Source organism: Saccostrea cucullata, unplaced genomic scaffold (assembly GCF_032062105.1).
Source record: "Saccostrea cucullata isolate Sc308-1 unplaced genomic scaffold, CSIRO_AGI_Scuc_v1 ctg6293, whole genome shotgun sequence".
Classification (NCBI taxonomy): Eukaryota; Metazoa; Mollusca; class Bivalvia; order Ostreida; family Ostreidae; genus Saccostrea; species Saccostrea cuccullata.
The window spans coordinates 4,729-25,869 of record NW_026937566.1 but is presented as its reverse complement, the minus strand read 5'-3'; the positions used below and the strand labels follow the sequence as shown (position 1 = coordinate 25,869).

The 21,141-nt window shown below is 33.5% G+C and overlaps 1 protein-coding gene across 1 annotated transcript; it reads left to right on the top strand.

The window, feature by feature from the left end:
• Positions 1–205: 205 nt before the first annotated feature.
• LOC134248409 (uncharacterized) lies at positions 206–20,719 on the top strand. Its single transcript, XM_062730814.1, has 5 exons — positions 206–345; positions 8,345–8,656; positions 14,924–15,081; positions 18,158–18,244; positions 19,713–20,719. The coding sequence occupies exons 1-5, from the start codon at positions 261–263 to the stop codon at positions 20,163–20,165; spliced, it is 1,095 nt and encodes a 364-aa protein (XP_062586798.1). The 5' UTR covers positions 206–260; the 3' UTR covers positions 20,166–20,719.
• The last annotated feature ends 422 nt before the right edge of the window (positions 20,720–21,141 follow it).

Below are 21,141 nucleotides of genomic sequence, written 5' to 3'. Positions count from 1 at the left end.
ATTTACTGCGTGGTGAAACTAATAAAAACAAAGTGTTATCTTTGAAAGGGGAAATTGAATTGAAACGGATAGCGTTTATTGTTGCATGTATTGTAAAGATTGAAATTAGATCCTTTATCCTTTATCTAATCATTATGATTTTAAAATCTGATATAAGAGGAGGACAACACTTGAGTTCTGTGCACTCTACTTTAAGTTGAGCTATCCATACAACATGCTAAAATCGTTGTTGCTACTCTTCCCTTTCGTCGGCGTTGCTGATGGTAACTACTCATGGAACAGGAAAAAGATGGAAGACACAATTTGCAGTCTCTGTGGACAAAGGAAGAGGATGTCAGCCAGTTGGTACATATATTAAAATTAGGGTCTTATAAATAAACCTCTTTTTACTGTTTATAATTTAAACCTATTAGTATTTAATTTTGTTTGATTTCTATAAACTGTTGTAGCTTTTGTCGATTTTTTAAAATAGTCATTTTGAAAATATATATACGAGTAACTAAACTTGTTATCTCTAAAACAGACATATAAAAAACTTTAATTCGAGATGTCTACTTAGGGTACCTGTAAAGTGCGAAACGAAATAGAAACGAAACGAAACGAAATCTGCCGAAACGAAACGAAATCTACAGACACGAAACGAAACGAAACGAAATCAAGACGAAACCTGCCGAAACGAAACAAAAATTTCAGAATGTTTATATGGTCTATTTTTATTTCAAATGAAATTTATATTGTTCAAGCACCACAGGCAATTGTTTCGCTTCAAGCTCATACATAGGCGTACGCGTAGGAAGGAAATTGAAAGATGGGGGCTTAACCAACAAAAAGGTATTCCCAATTTTCATTGCCTATAATTAATACATATCTTTTTGCAAATAATGGGGGGGGGCCACACATCTGTATTTAAATGGTATGAGTGAAGCTAAATCAAAACCATTGGCAGATGGAGTTCCCCCCCATATATAAGGCCAACCCCCCGCTTCCGACGCCTATGTCATATTTTGTTAATATCTTACTGAATAATTTATTTACTATTTAAAATTGACACCGTTCGCTTCGAGAGACTTTTTTCTTGTTAGTTAAATCGTTTTAGACGTCTCTGATCGAGCCTCTTTATTGCAAATCACTCATTTCTTCCTCGAAAATTATCTCGATTAAAATAGGACCGTATGTACGTAGAAAGGATACACAAGATGCCGGTTGTAGTTACATGTATAATTGAACAATAAAACCAGACTCCTCGGAATGGAATACTAAATACTCTTAGTCTCTGATTTATCCTTTGTTTTAAGACATTCGCAATACAACAGTACAGTGACTATTTCGACCCGTACATAAAGGAGCCTTTACACGTAACACATCAATTTTGATAGATACATGTATGTGTTATCTAGATAAATAAGGACTGAAAATAAGAGTAAGATATAAAAATTAGAAAATACTTCACATATTGAAATCATACATGCATAGTACGCTCGTGCATATTTGCAGCTGGCAAAAATGTAAATACATCATCAGACTGAGAAGGGAGCATAACTTATCAGTAATTAAATTTTATGTTAACAAGTGCTTGAACTATATAAATTCTTTTATTTGAAGTAAAAAAAAGTCCACATGCAGTTACACATATATAATTATATACATGTACATGTACCTTGATTTGAAAAAAAAAAAAACATTTTGATAGTTTTGTTTCGTTTCGTTTCGGCAGGTTTCGTTTTGATTTCGTTTCGTTTCGTCTTGATTTCGTTTCGTTTCGGTAAGTTTTGTTTCGTTTCTGTAGATTTCGTTTCGTTTCGGCAGGTTTCGTTTCGTTTCAGTTCGTTTCGTTTCGTTTCGTTTCTATTTCGTTTCGCACTTTACAGGTACCCGTCTACTTAAGGTATTCAATGTATAATTGTTGTGAGATGTGTATTGTTTCATTATGTATGTAATTAGTAACATTCAGTTTCTTGAACATTCCAGAGTGCATAGTCAACATGTTCGGTCATTTTATCTAGAACATTCTTAAATTTTGTGTATGTCCAGATTGTTCCAGTAATATCATATTTTAACAATTTCTAGAATATTCTAGATTTATATTACTGTATAAATACCCTGTCAATTCGATGCATAGAGATACTATACTTTGTCGTATAAGCACTATTGAGATATAACTGGGATATATATTTTCACTGGGACATTGTGTGCAGCAACGGACACTCTGATGTATGTATTTTTAGATTCTTGCTAAGTTTGTACTTTATGTTTCATATACTTATTATTTATTACTGTAAATAAATTATTGTTAAGTTTAAATTGTGTTATTGATCTTTGCTGGCATTTAGGGTTATTCTGACCCATAACAGAAATGGGGGCTCGTCCAGGATAAAGAATTTCTTGCACTTTTGCAGTTTATTGTCAGCATTTTGTTTATTGAACCGTTAAATTTAATTATAAGCCAGCAGAAATCAACATGGTGTTTTCGGTCACAGACTTTCTTAGTTCACCAAGTGTTCAGGTTTTTGATACGTTAAAAAAGGATGACTTGATCGCATTAGGTTTGCATTTTGGATTAGATGTTAAATCCTCTCAGCGAAAGCAAGACATTAGAATTAAGGTTGCAAACAAACTAGTAGAAGAAAACGTCTTTGAAAAATACGATCTTCCAGAATATATAGTTAAATCAGAGTTAGGCTCTTATAAAATGGCAGAATATCAGTTTCAATTAGAGTTAGAGAAAATGCGATCTGAAAGAGAAAAATTAGAAATAGAAGAACGAGAGCGTGAACGAAAATTTGAATTAGACAAATTAGAAAGACAAGAGCACTTTGAGTTAGAGAAATTAAGACTACAGCACCAACCAGAACCGTCATTTGTCAAGAATTTATTTGACGCAGCAAAATATATTAGGTTAGTTCCGAAATTTCAAGAAAAATCTGTAGACAAATATTTTCCCCAATTCGAAAAAGTCGCAGAGAATCTTAAATGACCACAACACGTTTGGTCAACAATGTTACAAAGTGTACTGGTTGGCAAAGCAGCTGAGGTATACTCTGCACTAGGGGTAGCTGAGAGTTCAGACTATGAGAAGGTCAAAGCAGCAATATTAAAAGCATATGAATTAGTACCTGAAGCATATAGACAAAAATTCAGAAAGTATAGGAAGTTTGATAATCAAACATTTGTTGAATTTTCACGAGAGAAAGATTTATTCGATCACTGGTTTAGATGTAAGAAACTTGATAAAACTTTTGCTAATTTGCGCCAAGTCATCCTGGTAGAAGAGTTTAAGGAATGTGTTTCTCAAGATTTGAAAACACATTTAGAAGATAAGAATGTGAAAACTCTTGAAGAGGCAGCAGTCATATCTGATACTTATGCTCTGTCTCATAAAAAGAATTTTGTATCAAGATCTCAGACTAGCAGTAATTCTACCAATTCAGACACATATAAAAAGAGTGGTTCAGGGTCTCAGTCTTCCACAAGTTTCCAGTCTCCATCACAAGGTGGTTTTAAGTCCGGTCCAGGACGTGTTGAAGGATCGTCTGAAATAGGGTCGCTTCCTACTTGTAGTTATTGTAAGAAAAAAGGGTCATCTGATCAGTGAATGCTTTAAACTTAAGAGAAAAAATGATTTTGATAAAACTCAACCACACGCTTGTGCGGCAGTTAGAGGTGATAGAGAAGCCCTAGTTTCGATTTGTTCTGACACTCCTGATGTCCAGGGTTCATAGTCCAGTTCTATTGATTCTATGGAGGATTATAAGCCCTTTATATCTCAGGGATTGGTTTCACTCGGTGACTCTAGCGAAATAAGACCTGTCCAGATTTTGAGAGATACTGGTGCTGCACAGACGTTATTGTTAGAGGGCGTGCTTCCTTTGTCTGAGCAGACTTCTACTGGTGGGTCAGTTTTATTACAGGGTGTGGAGCTAGGCGTCATTGATGTTCCCCTGCATAGAATTAGTTTAAAGTCAGATTTAGTTACTGGACCTGTTATTGTAGGTGTTCGACCTACTCTTCCCGTTCCAGGCATTTCTTTGTTGTTAGGCAGCGATTTAGCTGGTGGGAAGGTTGAACCTGATCCTATAGTTTGTGAGAAAATCACTTCCAATGTCATGTGCGATGATGAAGATGATGACATTTATCCAGCCTGTGCTGTTACTAGAGCGATGGCCAGAAGACGAGAAATGGAGGCAGACCATACTCAAGTCTTTGACGAGACGAATTCCTCTGTTGATATTGATTTGAATGACACTTTCTTATCTGACCTTGATGGCACTCAAACAAGCATGGAACCACACCATATCAAGAAGCAAGAGAAGAAAGAACTTTTACCAAAATTTGGTGGTGAGGATGATGAGTTGCATCCACTAGTTAGCCAAGGCAAGCACATCCTCAGCCGAGAACGTTTACTCTCTGAACAACATAAAGACCCAGATATCATTCAACTTAGTAAGAGGGCACTTCCACCAGAAGAGGCTACTAAAGTTGGAGAATGCTTCTATATGAAAGATGGCATCCTTATGCGAAAATGGCGACCACCTGACGCTTCCTCAGATGAAGTGTGGCGTGTTGTTCACCAGATAGTGGTCCCAGCTGCTTATCGTCGAGATGTCATGAGTTTAGCTCACGATACACCTATGGCTGGTCATTTAGGTATCAATAAGACTTATAATAGGATTTTGAGTCATTTTTATTGGCCTAAGTTAAGAAAGGATGTTTCGAAGTTTTGCAAGTCATACCATGTCTGTCAGATGGTAGGTAAACCAAATCAGAAGATACCATCTGCTCCTCTCCAACCCATTCCAGCTTTTGAAGAACCGTTTAGTCGAGTGTTGGTGGATTGTGTAGGACCTTTGCCTAGGACTAGATATGGGAACCAGTATTTACTTACCATTATGTGTACATCCACTCGATTCCCTGAAGCCATACCTCTTAGGAATATAAAGGCAAAGAGCATAGTTAAGGCCCTAACCAAGTTCTTAAGTTTTGTAGGAGCACCCAAGACAATTCAGTCGGATCAAGGCTCCAATTTTATGTCGGGGTTGTTCCAGCAAGTCATGCATGAGTTGGTGTATTAGACAGTATAGATCAACTGCATATCATCCTGAGTCCCAGGGGGCGCTAGAACGTTTTCATCAAACCCTAAAAACAATGCTGAAGACCTATTGTTACCAGTATGAGAAAGACTGGGATGAAGGGGTTCATCTTGTATTATTTGCTGCACGAGAGGCAGTCCAGGAGTCTCTTGGGTTTAGTCCTTTTGAATTGGTGTTCGGTCATACAGTTAGAGGTCCTTTGAAATTGTTGAAGGAAAAGTGGCTGACTGAGACTAGTGATCTTAATCGTTTAGATTATGTGTCTGATTTCAAATAAAACCTTTACAATGCTTGTAAATTAGCACAAGAAAATTTGAAGAATTCTCAGATGAAAATGAAAATGTGGTATGACAAAGATGCCAGAAATAGGGTGTTTAAGCCAGGTGATAAGGTTCTTGTATTTTTACCTATTCCTGGTCATCCTTTACAGGCCAGATTTTATGGCCCTTATGAAATTGAAAGCAAGACCAGTGATGTAAACTATGTAGTTAAGATACCAGGTCGACGTAAAGAGAAACGGGTTTGTCACATTAACATGTTAAAAGAGTATTTTGAAAGGTGTGACCGAAATTCTGTAAAACCAGTTTCCACTTTAGCCAATACTAAGATTGTTCAAAATTGTCTTGAAAGTGATACGAGTGTAGAAATGAATGAGAAAGATTGTAATCAGCGTGTCCGCTTGAAAAACTCAGAAATTTTGGCTGATTTTGATGCCAAACTTGGACATTTAAACATTCACCAAAAAGAACAAGTTAAAAACTTGATGAATGAGTATCATCAAATCTTTTCGGATGTTCCAAAGAAAACTAATGCAGCTTGTCATGATGTCATAGTGAGTGAAGTTCTGCCTATCAAACAACATCCGTACCGTCTGAATCCAATAAAATTGCAGTACCTAAGAAGGGAAGTGCAGTACATGTTGGACAATGACATTGTTGAACCTAGTAGAAGTGATTGGAGCTCACCGTGTATTCTTGTACCAAAACAGGACGGTTCGTACCGATTATGTACAGACTTTAGAAAGGTGAATTCTGTTACCAAAACTGATTCATATCCAATACCTAGAATCGATGACTGCATTCACAACATTGGAAACGCGAAATTTGTCAGTAAATTTGACCTGTTGAAAGGCTACTGGCAAGTACCGTTAACAGAAAGAGCAAAAGAAATATCTGCTTTTGCTACACCAGATGGACTTTACCAGTATAAAGTAATGCCTTTCGGCATGAAAAACGCACCGGCTGCATTCCAAAGGATGATTCACTCCCTTCTCCAAGACCTTGAGGGATGCGAGGCCTACATTGATGATGTCGTCATATACAGCAACACATGGGACGAACATCTCCGAATCATGCGTGCTTTATTTGACATTTTAGCTAAAGCAAACTTAACTGTGAATCTTGAGAAGAGCGAATTTTGTCATGCTTATGTAGAGTATTTAGGTCATAAAGTAGGTCAAGGTTATCTTACACCCATTATGGCTAAAGTGGAAGCTATTGCAAAGTTCCCGATTCCTACAAACAAGAAAGAATTAATGAGGTTTTTGGGCATGGCTGGGTTTTACAGAAAATTTTGTCCAAATTTTTCCTCAGTTGTTAGTCCACTTACAAATCTTTTACAAAAGAGGGTTAACTTTAAATGGACAAAGGACTGTGAAAAATCCTTTCATAAAATCAAATCTGTCCTTATGAGCAACCCAGTTCTGTCAACTCCAGATTTTTCTAAGCAATTTAAGCTTACTATTGATGCTAGTGATGTTGGAATCGGGGCAGCTTTGTTTCAAGAACATAGTGATAAGGTAGATAGAGTTGTTTCTTATTTTTCATAGAAACTTACAAAATGTCAACAAAAGTATTCCACCATTGAAAAGGAATGCCTTGCTTTGTTGTTAGCCTTACAGCATTTTGATGTTTATCTGAATGTTACTTTGCATCCAATTCTTGTATATACGGATCACAACCCCCTGACATTTTTGCATAAATTGTCAAACAAGAATCAAAGACTGACTAGATGGAGTTTGTTGTTACAAGAATACAATATAACAATTAAGCATATCAAAGGCAAAGACAATGTTATTGCAGACGCCTTGTCAAGAGTATCGTAAACATACTAGATTTTGTATTAATGTACATGTTTTACAATTTAAGTTTTTCATTGACATTGACATTCAAAATTTTTAAGGGGGGGGGGGGGGGTGTTGTGAGATGTGTATTGTTTCATTATATATATAATTAGTAACATTCAGTTTCTTGAACATTCCAGAGTGGTCAACATGTTCGGTCATTTTATCTAGAACATTCTTAAATTTTGTGTATGTCCAGATTGTTCCAGTAATATCATGTTTTAACAATTTCTAGAATATTCTAGATTTATATTACTGTATATATACCCTGTCAATTCGATGCATAGAGATACTATACTTTGTCGTATAAGCACTATTGAGATATAACTGGGATACATATTTTCACTGGGACATTGTGTGCAGCAACGGACACTCTGATGTATGTATTTTTAGATTCTTGCTAAGTTTGTACTTTATGTTTCATATACTTATTATATATTACTGTGAATAAATTATTGTTAAGTTAAAATTGTGTTATTGATCTTTGCTGGCATTTAGGGTTATTCTGACCCATAACAATAATGAATGGATTTTGATCGATTTTGAACAAATTTAAACTAGTTAAAATTGCATTGCTACATAACGGTAAAAGTGAAATACACCAAATTCGCACGACTGATAACATGTAAGACGCTGGTCATTTTGCATTTTAGGAGTTTTTTAAGAGTTATCTGCCCTTGATGAAAATAAGTTTTTTTTTAAATATTTCATAATATCTGTGGTTAATTGTTCATTTTATTTCATAGTTTAATAAAGAGGGAGTTTATTTTCATCAAGAGATTTATTTGAAATTCAAACTACTTTTTAAATTATCTTTTAAAAATATGCGCCGCCCATAGACTTCAGTTTAAAATTCGAGGTGCAATTGGACAATAATCAAAATTTTGTAAATTCCTCTGGTTGAGCATTTTTATTTGGTAACACCTTCAAAATACTTCCACGATTTAAATTATTGGACTTTTCAGTTATTAGTTACAAAATATGGTCGTTATACATTGAATACCTTAAGGAAGGTTGGAACTACAAAATCACTTCTAGTAATTCTTAGTATTCGAAATAACGGCGAATACCGAAGTTCAATAGGTAATAGTAGAATGAACATTAACTCTGGATATTTTTTCCTTCTTTTATTCAGGTCAACAAATTGCGTTTTATGCCTATATGTCGAGTAACATCCATATGAATAGATTATACAGGCACAAAATTTTCGTTTATGACAGTGTTGAGACAAACATTGGAAACGGATATGACGCCAGAACGGGAAAGTTCATCGCTCCGCAAAGTGGGGTCTATGTCATACACACAACAACCGTTTCTATCGATTATTCTGCCAGTATTATAGAAATTGTTAAAAATGGAGTCGTTAAAGACGTAGCATTTGCTGACTCGGGTAACCACGACGACAGGGTTACAATTTACAATAACAATTTACGTGATGTTTATAAAAGTAAAATGAAGACTTTTGATGCATATATTTTCATTTTCGTTCAAAGTTTCACAGCACTTGGGCTGAAAGACTCAAAAAAGTTATATAGACTAAAAAGGATGGTTGCACAAAGGTGGAATTTTGAGCATCGTATTTTAGTAATTTATTATTCCAATCATTAACAACCAAAATAGGAGAAAACATTTGTACCAATCCAGGTAACCATGGTTTTTTTGTTTTTTTTTTGCTTATGTTTAGAATTGACGAAAAAAAGTGTTACTACTAAACTTAAAAATAGAAAATAACAAACAGTTGTCAGGTTCAGAATTTCATTGAAAAAATACAAATTTGGAGCAGGGCAAACACAGACCTCTAAAACCATCAGAGGAGGGATCGTATGTCATGGAGGAGAAGCGTTGTAGTTCATGTACCTCATGAGTTTTCAAAAATTGAATTCATTTTTTATATTTACATTATTTTCTGATGAGCTACAATACAATTATAGCCTTTTGATGAAATCAATCCCTAGATATCGATATGCTTTCTATAAAGTCTATATATCTAGGGATTGTACCGATTCAAAAGACTACAATTGTTTTATTATATTTTTATCGGTTAAGGTCAGACGACACATTCCTAAAAAATATATAATTTTTCCTTAGAATTTGTCATTGAACTAAAGGAACTTAGACAAGTTTCCTCACAAAAAATTAGGGAACCTTACCTGGCATTTGGACAAGATACCACAGGGTCATATTCCTTATATAACCCTTATGGGCAATCTCTTAAATGGCCTATATCACAATTTTGGGTGTACTTATATCTAAAAACATTTTGAAACAATGTAGAAATCAGAAGAGAATGACAAATATAAATAATATTTTATATAATATCAAGAGAAACAGTACATATATTTGAGGAACGTGTCGTCTGACCTTAATAGGAAATGTCTTAAAATGTACAGTGTGTATAAAAAAAAATAAAAATCGTGAGAAAGTAAAAATTAAACATAAGTATTCATTAATTGTAGAAATCAACACGTGTTTACATTTTGATTTAAACAAACTCTAACCTTATAGTAAGATATAAGTAATAAACCTCTTCTAGTTATTTTTACTTTTTCATTCGATTGATTTTTGTAACTAATTTATAAATTTTTAATTATACGGTGATCGGACTTGTGAAAGGTTAATACAAATACACTTCCTTGCTTTTAAATATTATATGCTTCAAAAATACCTGCGATTATTGACTTTAAAGAACCCCCCTCCCCAATTTAAATTAGGGGTGTATTTTGTGCACATGTTTTCACCCAGTGACTTTTCATCCGATATACAGATCTTTTTAGCGCTCCATACTTCAATTTTTTTCCGTTAAGGTTGTATGCATTTGTGCACTTGTAACAAACAGTTTATTTTCGAAAGATATCATAAATTGGCATGTTTCAAATAACGATCTATACAATTAATGACAGTTTTAACTAAAAAAAACTTTTATTATTACATTCCAAAAGTCAATAAACGTAACGCTGGTGCACATGTATTCTTAGGAACAGCGGCAAATGTATAATATACACCCACAGTAATTTGAATTAAAAGACACAAGCAGTAAGTGAAAGCCCTATGCCTTCAATAAATATAAACTGATAAATACCGAGAAAAAAAAACATCAAACCAAATCGACTGAAATAGCGTTTAATAACAAGTAAATCAAAACTCTCAAAGGTGCATAGATACAGATTTGATGTAATATTTTCCCAAATTTTCTGTATAATTTCATTACTTGTATGTTACGACAGCATTTCATACAAAAGTATAATTAAAATCTTATTTTTTTCTTGAAGTTATTGAAATTTCGAATTTTTCTAGACGCGTTTTTGACACACCCTTACACTTTCACAAATTTTAACTCTATCCTTAAGTCTTAAGAAAAGGAGCAATTTTGCTGTGTATTGAGGAAAAATATAACTACAAAGTAGAAATATGCGAAAGCAAATCCGTTCTCTAGTAATGTCAGCCCGCGCTCAATGTTGTGTACAGAGTTTGTATGTTGGTTTTGTTTCTGCACATTTCTAATCTGACCTTTCTGGATTACAGTTTTAATATTTTTCATTACTAAACAACAAAACTGCTACTTTTCTTAAGTATTTAGGATAAAGTTATAAATTGTGAAGGTGCAAGGAATTGTTAATCAAATGCGTCTAAAACTCGGAGTTTCAATAATTATGCCCCGTAAACGAAGTTTCGGGGGTATATAGTTTTTGTCGTATCCGTCTGTCTGTCTGTCTGTTTGTCCGCAAAAACTTTAACCTTGCCCATAACTTTTGATTTAGTGGAGCCATGACTTTCATATTTCACAAGTGTGTGTATTCCTTGTGACAAGACATTTCTTTGGGTACCACGAAATTTGACCTTTTGACCTTGACCTTCGAGTTTGACCTACTTTTACATGAAAATTTTAAACTTTTACTTTGGTCATATCTTTTGAACAGTAGATACCAGGACATTTATACTTCACATGTATATTTTTTGTTGAAAGACCTATCATTGGATACCAACAACCTTGACCCTTTGACCATGACCTTGTAGATTTCCGTATCTGTGAAAAAACTTTAACCTTGGCCATAACTTTTGAACGGTAAGGGATAGGGCTTTCATACTTCATATATGTAATTCTAGTGAGAAGACCCTTCATTGGATACAAAGCAGTTTGACCCTGACCTTTGAGTTTGACCTACTTTAAAAAAGCAAACCTTGACCATAATTTTTAAAGGGTTTGGGCTAGTGATTTCATACTTTACACATTTAGTCCTTGTGTCAAGACCTTTCATTTGATAACAAGAACTTTGACCCTTTGACCTTGACCTTGGAGTTTGACCCACTTTTAAAAACATTTAACCTTGGCCATAACTTCTGAACGGTAAGGGCTAGGCTTCCATACTCTACATAAGAATTCTATGTGGCAAGACCTTTCATTGGATACCAATTACCTTGACCTTCTGACTCTGACCTTGGAGATTTTTGTACTTAATAAAAAAAACTTTAACATTGGCCTACTTTCAAATTTCACAATTGTTTTCCAGTGAGAATACCCTACTTTTGGTACCAATTAATTAAATTTGCATTTAAGAAAAGTTTAATCTTTGCTATGTTGCCATACGGGGGCATCAGTGTTTCACAAACACACCTTGTTTTTATTATATTTTCGAATGAAATTCTATAGAACATATATGTTATGAAATTATACAGAAAAAATGAGAAAATATTAACATCAAATCTGTGTCTTAGCACCTTTAACACATCTTATCCAAAAAGAAGTTTTTCCCTGAATTTTAATTACAACTTTGAAAATGATTCAACCATCGATAGCTCGCAGACACAAGACACGATGTCGCATTGGTCTGCTCAAAGCATGAAAGAGAATAGATTTGAGTCACGCGTTTAGTGCTTTGTTATTCATGAGGTCAAAGACTGGTTGAATTTTTTAAACAAGGTACCTTTACTATAGAGACAAGTACCCATCACTTCGCACATTTTTGGAAAGTAAAAAGTGAGCGTACGATTGTTTCAATTTCTTTCATGAAAGTAAATGACTAGTAGTCTAGTATAACTCTTTACACTGACCGTATTTACTACAACTTGAAACATCCATGCGCTCATATGAAAAAAATGGGCTAGCAAAATGGGGGTGTGGCATAAAGTCTATGAGAATCGATTAAACAACATACGCTATATCAATGACATAAATTCCTTACAGTGCAAAGAAGTAAAAATCAAACATAGAAATAATAAACTTTAATGTTTGATAGACAGATGGAGGTAAAAAGAAGAAAATCTTTAATTTTATTTTTTGTAAATTATTGGGGTCCAAATTTGGACGTTTGAACGATTCATTCTTTACAAATGACCAGTGTCAGGATGAGTAAGTTTCAATTTAAAAAGAAGTAATGTTTATAATGTCAAAAAACATTGGACTTTAACGTAACATGAGGAATGATAATACATACCTATGACGCAGAATTTATTAGAAACATCTACATGAGAAGAAAAACATGACATTTAGATTTATCAACGACGCATAATCATACTGTGTTGTTCTTTTTATCGGAAAACCCATCCGTCTGGTGACAAAAACTAAAAAAAAAATATTTTCACCTGTCGGCCCTTACGTTGTTTCAAAGGATACAATCATCATGATCATATTTCACTGATTTTTATAATAAAATTTCCGTATACAAATTTTACGTATTTAAAAAACCAATGCGGAAAGCATCATTTAACTACCTTAGTTCTCAGTTTCCATTCGAGTGGTTTAATTTTTTACAGAATTACGCTGTTTTAATACTACGCAGTACCTATTGCACAGTAAGGTTAATATCGATAAAGAAGCAGTAGTTACAAAAATGATCAACACAGCACGGAACGAAAGTGCCTCTCAACGATCATCTGGTAAGAATTAAACATGTAGAAATGCTTTGAAGACGATGCTTATATGTAAATGTATACAATATGTATAAATCAAACATGAAGAAATGTGATAAAATGAACGGTGACCATTCAATGAAACAAAACAATTTATAAGCAGAGACAGTTTACGTGTATTCGTTCCGAATTAACTGATGATATTTTATCCAGCATCTGTTCAAAATCTTGGGATTTCATTGGTCGAAAGGGATATCATATAAAATCATATCAAGCTGTCTACCAACATTATATTCTTAATATGTCCCTACGCGTTACCTACTAACCACATATTATATCAATATACATCTTTCTGTTCCATAGCGACCAAGTCATTTTCAATATGATGTTTTCATATCAACATGCAAGGACATATTAACTGACTTAACATAAGCATCAGAAAAAGAACCAATATTTACAGTTGTTAGGGAACTGTTAGGCTAACTCAGAGAAAATGAACTTTATTAAAATGAAATAAATGGAGAACAAACAGTATTTAGCTAAAAAGTCCATTACACAATACAAATTTGGTGCAGAGCAAACACGGATATCTTAAATATAAGAGGTCGGTTCAGATGCCATGGGGTAGTAAGCATTCCTTGTCGAATAAAGATTTGACCGTATAAATTCGTTATGTAGACACTAAAAGGGGTAGCTGCAGAACTGTAGCTCTCCGAAAAAATATGTTGACCGCTATGGAGAGCTATTGTGTCACCCATTGAAAAAAAAATTGTATATTTATTGCGTTCAAAAAAGTGTGCTGTTTCTCAATTCATTTCGCCATGTTTTTAAACTGTCATATCAAAATATTACTAACTGTGTGTTCCTAGCATATTCTTTCACTGTTTCCAAAACATTCCTTATCATAGTTTTAAATATCCCTCCTGGCCTTGAAATTGAGATCATCGGAAATTTCGTCTATTAATACTGCCATTTTAGTTTGCAAGATAATTCGGTCCAACACGCTTCGTGCAGATGTCGACGACGAGATTACTTGATATAGGTATAAGGATTTTTTTAAATCTATATTTTTTTGCGTTTGAGGTAAGAATTTGGAAGAATTGATCCAGAGCTCATTGTAACTTTTTACAATGAGTGGCACTGTTGTTCTCCGGTCTGTCAATATATTTTTTTCTGAGAGCCACAGTTCTGCAGCATTGAGAGGGGTTATATGAGTTTAAATGTATTTTCATTGAAAAAAAAATGCAAATTGCGACATTTTTTCAAGGACTCCATTTATTTCCATATTACTCCTCTTTTTCAAAGAGTCGCCTGCGTGGCGCAGTGGTTATCGAGAGTGTCTTCTGTAGAGTTGCGAAGCAAGGAGTTGATCATTACGTCGCGGGTTCGCATCCCCCTGTGCGACGTGGAGACCGGTCCTTCGGATGAGACCATATAAACCGAGGTCCCGGGTCGCAGTAGGTGCTGGCACGCAAAAAGCTCTGCTCAATTGCCAAGAGTTCCGAGTATAAGAAAAATTTCCCGTTCTCCACCGGCAAATGGTGGCGTCTCCATGTGAGTGAAAATTCTCTAGAAGGACGTTAAATAATATACAATCAATCAATCAAAATTTTTCACAAAACTAACAGTATTCACCTATTCTAATGATTTGATTTTTTTTAAAGAAACCTCTTTGATCCAAAACTGATTCTATTAAATGCTACGTCTTGTTGGACCCAAGCTATATGTTTTTTAACCTTGTCTCATATTTAACGGACTGGAATTCAATATTTAAGAAGAAATTTTCTTTCATAAACGATACTCCAAAACACCTTATATAACAAAATTTTCATTTTCTTATCATGTAATGTTTGCCAATTTATTACAGTTGAACTAAAGAAAGCTGCAACACATTTCTTTTGGATATCCATTGTTTTGATAGGAGTTTCAGCCGGTAGCATCATCTTTGGAATTTTAAAGATTGTTTACAAAGATACTGATATTTTCTCAAGGGAACAAGGCACTCCAATATGGTCGGGAGCACTGGTAATATTATAATATACAATATATTGTTATAAAATATAATTTTATATAAAGCAATAAAATAAGAATATAGAATAGTAAGGATAATAATATAACTAAATAATAATAATATAATGTTATACAATGATGGACTCGTTCGGTGGATAATATAGTTTGTTATCCGCCAGAAAATTTTCAACAATGAAAAATACCTTATTCACCACCAAAAGGCATAAACTAAGATCTCGTGTCGCAGTAGGTTTTGCAGGGGGAAAAAATTCTCCATAGCCCTATATGCCAGGTATTCGACAAATTTTTCAGTTCTCAACCTGCAAATAGTGGCGACTCAAAATAAGTGAAAAATTCTCGAAACCTACGTTAAACAACCAACCAACAAACTAAGATACCTCCACCGAAACAGGCCATAATTGTTTTATTTTATAGTAAGGATTTTAATAACGAAATAGAATTCAAGATAAAAAGTCAATTAAACAATATAAAATACAAAAAAAGCAGAGCAAACACGGACCTCCAAAACATCGGAGGTGGGATCAGGTGCCATGGAGGAGTAACCATTCCCTGCCGACAGGTCACACCCGCCGTGTGCTCCTTTTCATAATCGGGAAATAACGGAAAAATCACTCGTGAATTCAGTGTATAAATAATGGACTTACAATTAGTATGAAAAGCGTCAATCAGCATTTGACTGAATGATAAATTGTATTTGCTGACAAGATCATTGTATCGACCATAGAACTTACGAAATGATGACTTTAAACGAGACAGCTGGAATTCTTGTTTTAACAAATTGTTTTTCAATAATTTACTTCGATTTAGAAATTATTCATACGTAGAGCATGTTCTTGAATCAACTGAGATATGTAAACTCCGTTTGCAGGTAATGAAGGTATATTGCTGCATTAATAAGGGAAGGTGACGATGGAAAAGTTAAGTTCATCACGTATATCATAGTGTTTCGTTGTTAGATTACCATTAACGTCTTTTTCGGAAAAAAAATTCCAAATATGAAACAGATGTGTCAGACTTTGTGGTATCTTTTATCTCAATTTCACCAGGATATATCGTATCGACATAAGAATGGAAATTACTAATCTTTTAATTGAAAACACGTCGTCCATATATCTAAATGTCGAGCTGAAGGACACAGCAAGTTCTTTCTTCTTTTCACAGATAAGATTTTACACAAATTTTGCTTCATATGAATAAAAAAGAGGTGCTAATAACAGGGCGCAACTGGTACCCATGGGAATTTCAATAGATTGATGAAAAATCTGGTCTCCAAAAACGAAATGAATATTGTCAATTAGAAACTCAAGCATCTTTTTTATGTCAACTTCAGAATACTTGTGTGTACAATCAGAATGTTTTTTAACAAAATAATTTTGTAAATGACTAATGACAAGGTAAGTAAATTTACGAGTTCAATTCTTATCGAAAAAGTAGCGTCAATGATATCAAAAAGCCTGCACTTTAAATCATCGTTCAAAAATGGTTTTGTATACAGTTGAAAAGTTGTAAATTTTAAAGCAGTTGATTTTGGTGAAATCTTGTGATTTCAAATTGTCCAAAGTTCCTTGGAATTTTTAAGTTTCCACATCTGATTTACAACACTTCTTGAATATATTGTTGCACAGCACTCTTGAAGTTAAGACATTGAAAGCTGCATTTTCATTAACGAACGTATGTCGTAGAAAAATGTGGAACATTTCGTATTAAACCTTTCGCTAGGTGTAAGACATCGTTATGGACTGATTACGTTTACATACGAGGGTTGATCCAAAAGTAATGTCACTGTAACAATATCTTTAATATTTTTGCGTCAAATTATCAAATATTATATACCAAAAGATGCACAAAAATAAATCTAATCAAAATTGAAATTTTCATTGAATAATGATTAATTAAATTAATTTTATAGACGTTTAAAATATCAAACATAAGGGGTGTCGCCGCGTCACAACTAAACGTCACGTTTTAATGTGTAAATTTTTAGAATGAGTAAAGAAAAACATATAGAAAAGCATCTAAAAGAGCTTCTGGTCGCCAAATATAAAAAAAAAAAAATTCGACATTTTCTAGTCTTAAGGGAGCCGACTATAGTTTTATTATGTGAAAACTACAATAGCGAAACTCTTCATTTTTATACCATATATAACTTACATTAACTTCAGTGTACATGCAAAGTTTGGGGGAAATCTACCGTCCAGGTAAATGTGAGGGACCGTCTCAAAATACAGGTACATTTACTATAGGATTATATAGGAAAATGCCAATTTTTAGCACTTTAAAGAAAATTATACAAATACAACAATAGACATTTTGTTCAAACTATAAATTTTGATGAGTAATACTATATTATACAACATATGTAAGAAACGCAAAATTCTACCGTCTTGTTAACAGAGGGGGCATCTCAAAATGCAAAGAAATTAGCAAATTTTACTATTTTTATAGAGTGCTACAAAATATGACGTGAACAATGGATTCACAAGAAAACATAATAAAAATATTCGAGATATTCTAAAATTTCTATGTTTTAAATTTCAAGAGCGTATGTTTTTTTACTTTTTCTGTAATGATATTTTTATTACCCCTTTCTTTAAGAGCTACAGATTAACATAACGTCAAAAAGACACTGCAGTGACGTCAACCTACCTATCAATTGCAAAATCGGTTAAATAATCAGTTATATCAAATTGTAATTACAATTTTATACCTATAATTTCTTAATTTTGTTCAATTTTAATAATTAAGCGAAAAAGTTGCATTAAAACAGTAAATACGCATCATTTTACTATGATGCGCGAAATATTGCTTCGATCATGTATAATTTTGTTGATTTATGTTGACTATTAGCAATTTTATCGATCTTGTGACATTACTTTTGGATCAACCCTCGTACATTATATAGGGACTATTTTAAGACCACATTATAAAATATACTATATACTATTATATATTATATAAAAACATGTTTTCTCAATCAAAGGTATCAAAGTTTATCTACAATAAATTAATAATAAATTAAGGTATTTCTCATTTAAAAAAATGTTTACGATTATTTTAAATTTATTTGTAGCTTCTACTTAGTGGTATCTTTTGTTACTTTGGCTCTAAGATTGACATTGATGATAGAAATCTACCATCCTCCAATTATACCAAGAGAGTAAGTAACTAAATCATATTGAAGGTTCTGCTCTAGTCTCTTATTGTGCTATCTTTTTTAATGCCATCAATGTGTATTTCTCTATTTAATTTGTGTGAGATTTAATTCTTCGAAATAAAATTAAATTCCTTATTACTTTACTAAATGAACATATATCTTAATATTGACAATTCCAATGTATTTGTCAGAAATAAAAAAAATAGTAAAAATACTTTTATATTTCTTCATAAATCTACTGGTTCTTCGATAGGCGCGGTTTAAAGGAATCACGTTCGGGGCGGCACAAATAGAGACAGAAGCGGGGCTTAAAGCACGTGGATTAATGGAATCAAGAGCATGTAAACATAAGGAATAACTGTCAAAATGTTTGGTTTCATGACGATGATCGATCAATTTACTTACGTAATAATTTATGAATAAATACCGAAGGTATCGCGCAAGCCACTCGATTGATCACATCATGAAACCGAAAAATTAGTTATTCCTTAAATATTTGCATTTTTTTTTTTTGGTTATCTCCCACTATGTACCTCCACTCATCAGTTGCGTTCATAGGACTATAGACGCAACTTCTTAGCACTCGCGCAGTATATAGTACGCGTTCAGAATTACAAATAGGATTAATTAATTGATTGATTTTAACGTCCCTCTTGAGAATTTTTCACTCGTATGGAGACGCCACCACATGCCGAAGGAGCTGCAAAAATTTTGTCCTATATTCGGCACTCAGGGCCATTGAACAAGGAGCTAGGGATCCTTTTCGTGCCAGCACCTGCCTACCCTGGACCTCGGTTTATACTGTCTCTTCCGAAGGACCGGTCTCCACGTCCCACAGTGGGATTCGAACCCCGACGTAAGGATCAACTCCCTACTTCGCGACTCTAAAGCAGACGCTCTAACCACTGCGTTGCAGAAATAAAATAAATCTTACTTTTAAAAACAATATTCTCGGCTATAAAAGGAAATTCAAATAGACAAGAATTGCTGATTTATATCTTTAATAAAATACTTTGGTCAATGTATTTTTAAAATTGTATAGTAAAACTTTTTTACAAATTGACGAGAACTGTAATATTTTTAATTTTACTGGTCATGTTTACGCATAATTTCGCAGAGAATGATAGCTCATCAACCTTTGGTGTTTAATATTAAGCTAAGAAAAGCGACATTCCTCTTAAAATGAATTTTAAAAACTTAAAAAAAACATGCAAAACATTCTTGAGCTATAATCAATAGAAAAGTGTTCTCTCTTTTCATCATACTGTTAAATTATTGATTTTTCTCAAAGGGTTTGAACGATGACGTCATAACAGCATCAAAACAAAATATTAAAGAATTCGAAGACGGCGCAGTTTGTATTTGTGTTTGAGAGGCATATATTCTTTATAAATTGGTTGGGATTTTTAAAAAAGAAAATGTGCATTAATCAGGTCTACTGATATCTTTTTATTATTATTATTTTTAACAGGTAAATATTTACAGAGTGATAAACGGACTGAGTTTAGGAATTAATGTCATAGCTGCTGGACTCTCTTCTGTCCCCATCTTCTGGATCTTATATATTTGTGTCGAGTACGGGTGTTTTGTGAGAGAAAACCAGGCGTGGGACATCGCCACATTGATACTCTCCATCATTCTGTGTTTCTTTAACATTTTGGGGTTTGCTGTATTGCAGACATATGATAAAGCATTGCAATCTGATCGAAGTCCACCCGAGGGAGGAACTGATACTCAAAGAAATTTAGATCTGCCCCAACAACATAATCATAGACCGAGTAATTTAGATCCAGGATTTTATGGAGAATACAGATTAGGTACATTGGAGAATAAATTGCCTGCGGCTTATGGCTTTAGGGAACGAGAGGTTAATATTGTCAACATACCTACTGCTCCACCTCCAGATTACTCTGCGTGTATATAATTTGGTGTATTCACAATTTAGCGGAATCACTATGTATTGAGTTGTTGGTGTAATCATGAATTAGCGGTACATACTAAAGCACCAAATATTAAATTAATGCATAAATAATTTATTGTCGGTACTCATGAATTTGCGCATCGTTGTACGTGCCAAAGTCGCTGAATTTATTTGAAGCTTTCTTTTTTATGTAAATGTACAAAATATCTACTAAAACATTTGAAAATTTTGTCTATCATATCTGTAGTTTTTTAAGGATCAACTTCTTCGGATATAAGCATGATAAGATAAATATTGGACTGTAAATGTACGAATTATAAGATAATAGAATGCAAATTAAATTGTAAACAGCAATGCAGCGAGGTTACCAGTTGCCCATCCAACTGACTTATTCACTGGTCATTTACATAAAATTATGTATCTAACATGTTACAGGCTTCAAATGACGGCTCCTTCTTTCAGTTAAAATTCTTTTTGTTGTTAACATTTTAATTCTTTTCTTCATATATTCATTTTTGTATTTATTCACAATTAACCTTGTGTAAAAGATTAAATCTTGTTAGAATCATTTCATTACTAAATTGTATAAAATATTAATTATTTATGAAATATAAAAAGCAATAAAATTCAAAGTTTAAGTTTAAATATTTTGTCTTAAATATTCTATTTCAACAAAACAGCAAATGTGACTGTACATTGTTCAAACCCTTGTGAAATCAACTTGTCATCAGTAGTCTACTCAGTTTATTTCTCACAGTTGATTCGGTTGGCAAAAACTTGCAGAATATAACTACATTAACAAGTAGAGTTGACAAAAAGACTTTAGTCACTACGTTTGTCACTTTTTAGTTGTTATATGGTCTTTGTCGTCTATACTCAGTTAAACTTCCAAATATAAAATATATGTGACAGACTCTTTGATGTCTTTTATTTCAAGTTCACTGGGATAATTTGAGTTGACAAATAACTAGTATTATTT

Excerpts from the sequence above, each read along its gene's own strand:
- LOC134248409 (XM_062730814.1), top strand. The coding sequence starts at position 261 with ATGGTAACTACTCATGGAACAGGAAAAAGATGGAAGACACAATTTGCA. Across the intron at positions 15,082-18,157 it reads CAATATGGTCGGGAGCACTG|CTTCTACTTAGTGGTATCTT; the intron begins GTAATATTATAA and ends ATTTATTTGTAG. Across the intron at positions 18,245-19,712 it reads CCTCCAATTATACCAAGAGA|GTAAATATTTACAGAGTGAT; the intron begins GTAAGTAACTAA and ends TATTTTTAACAG.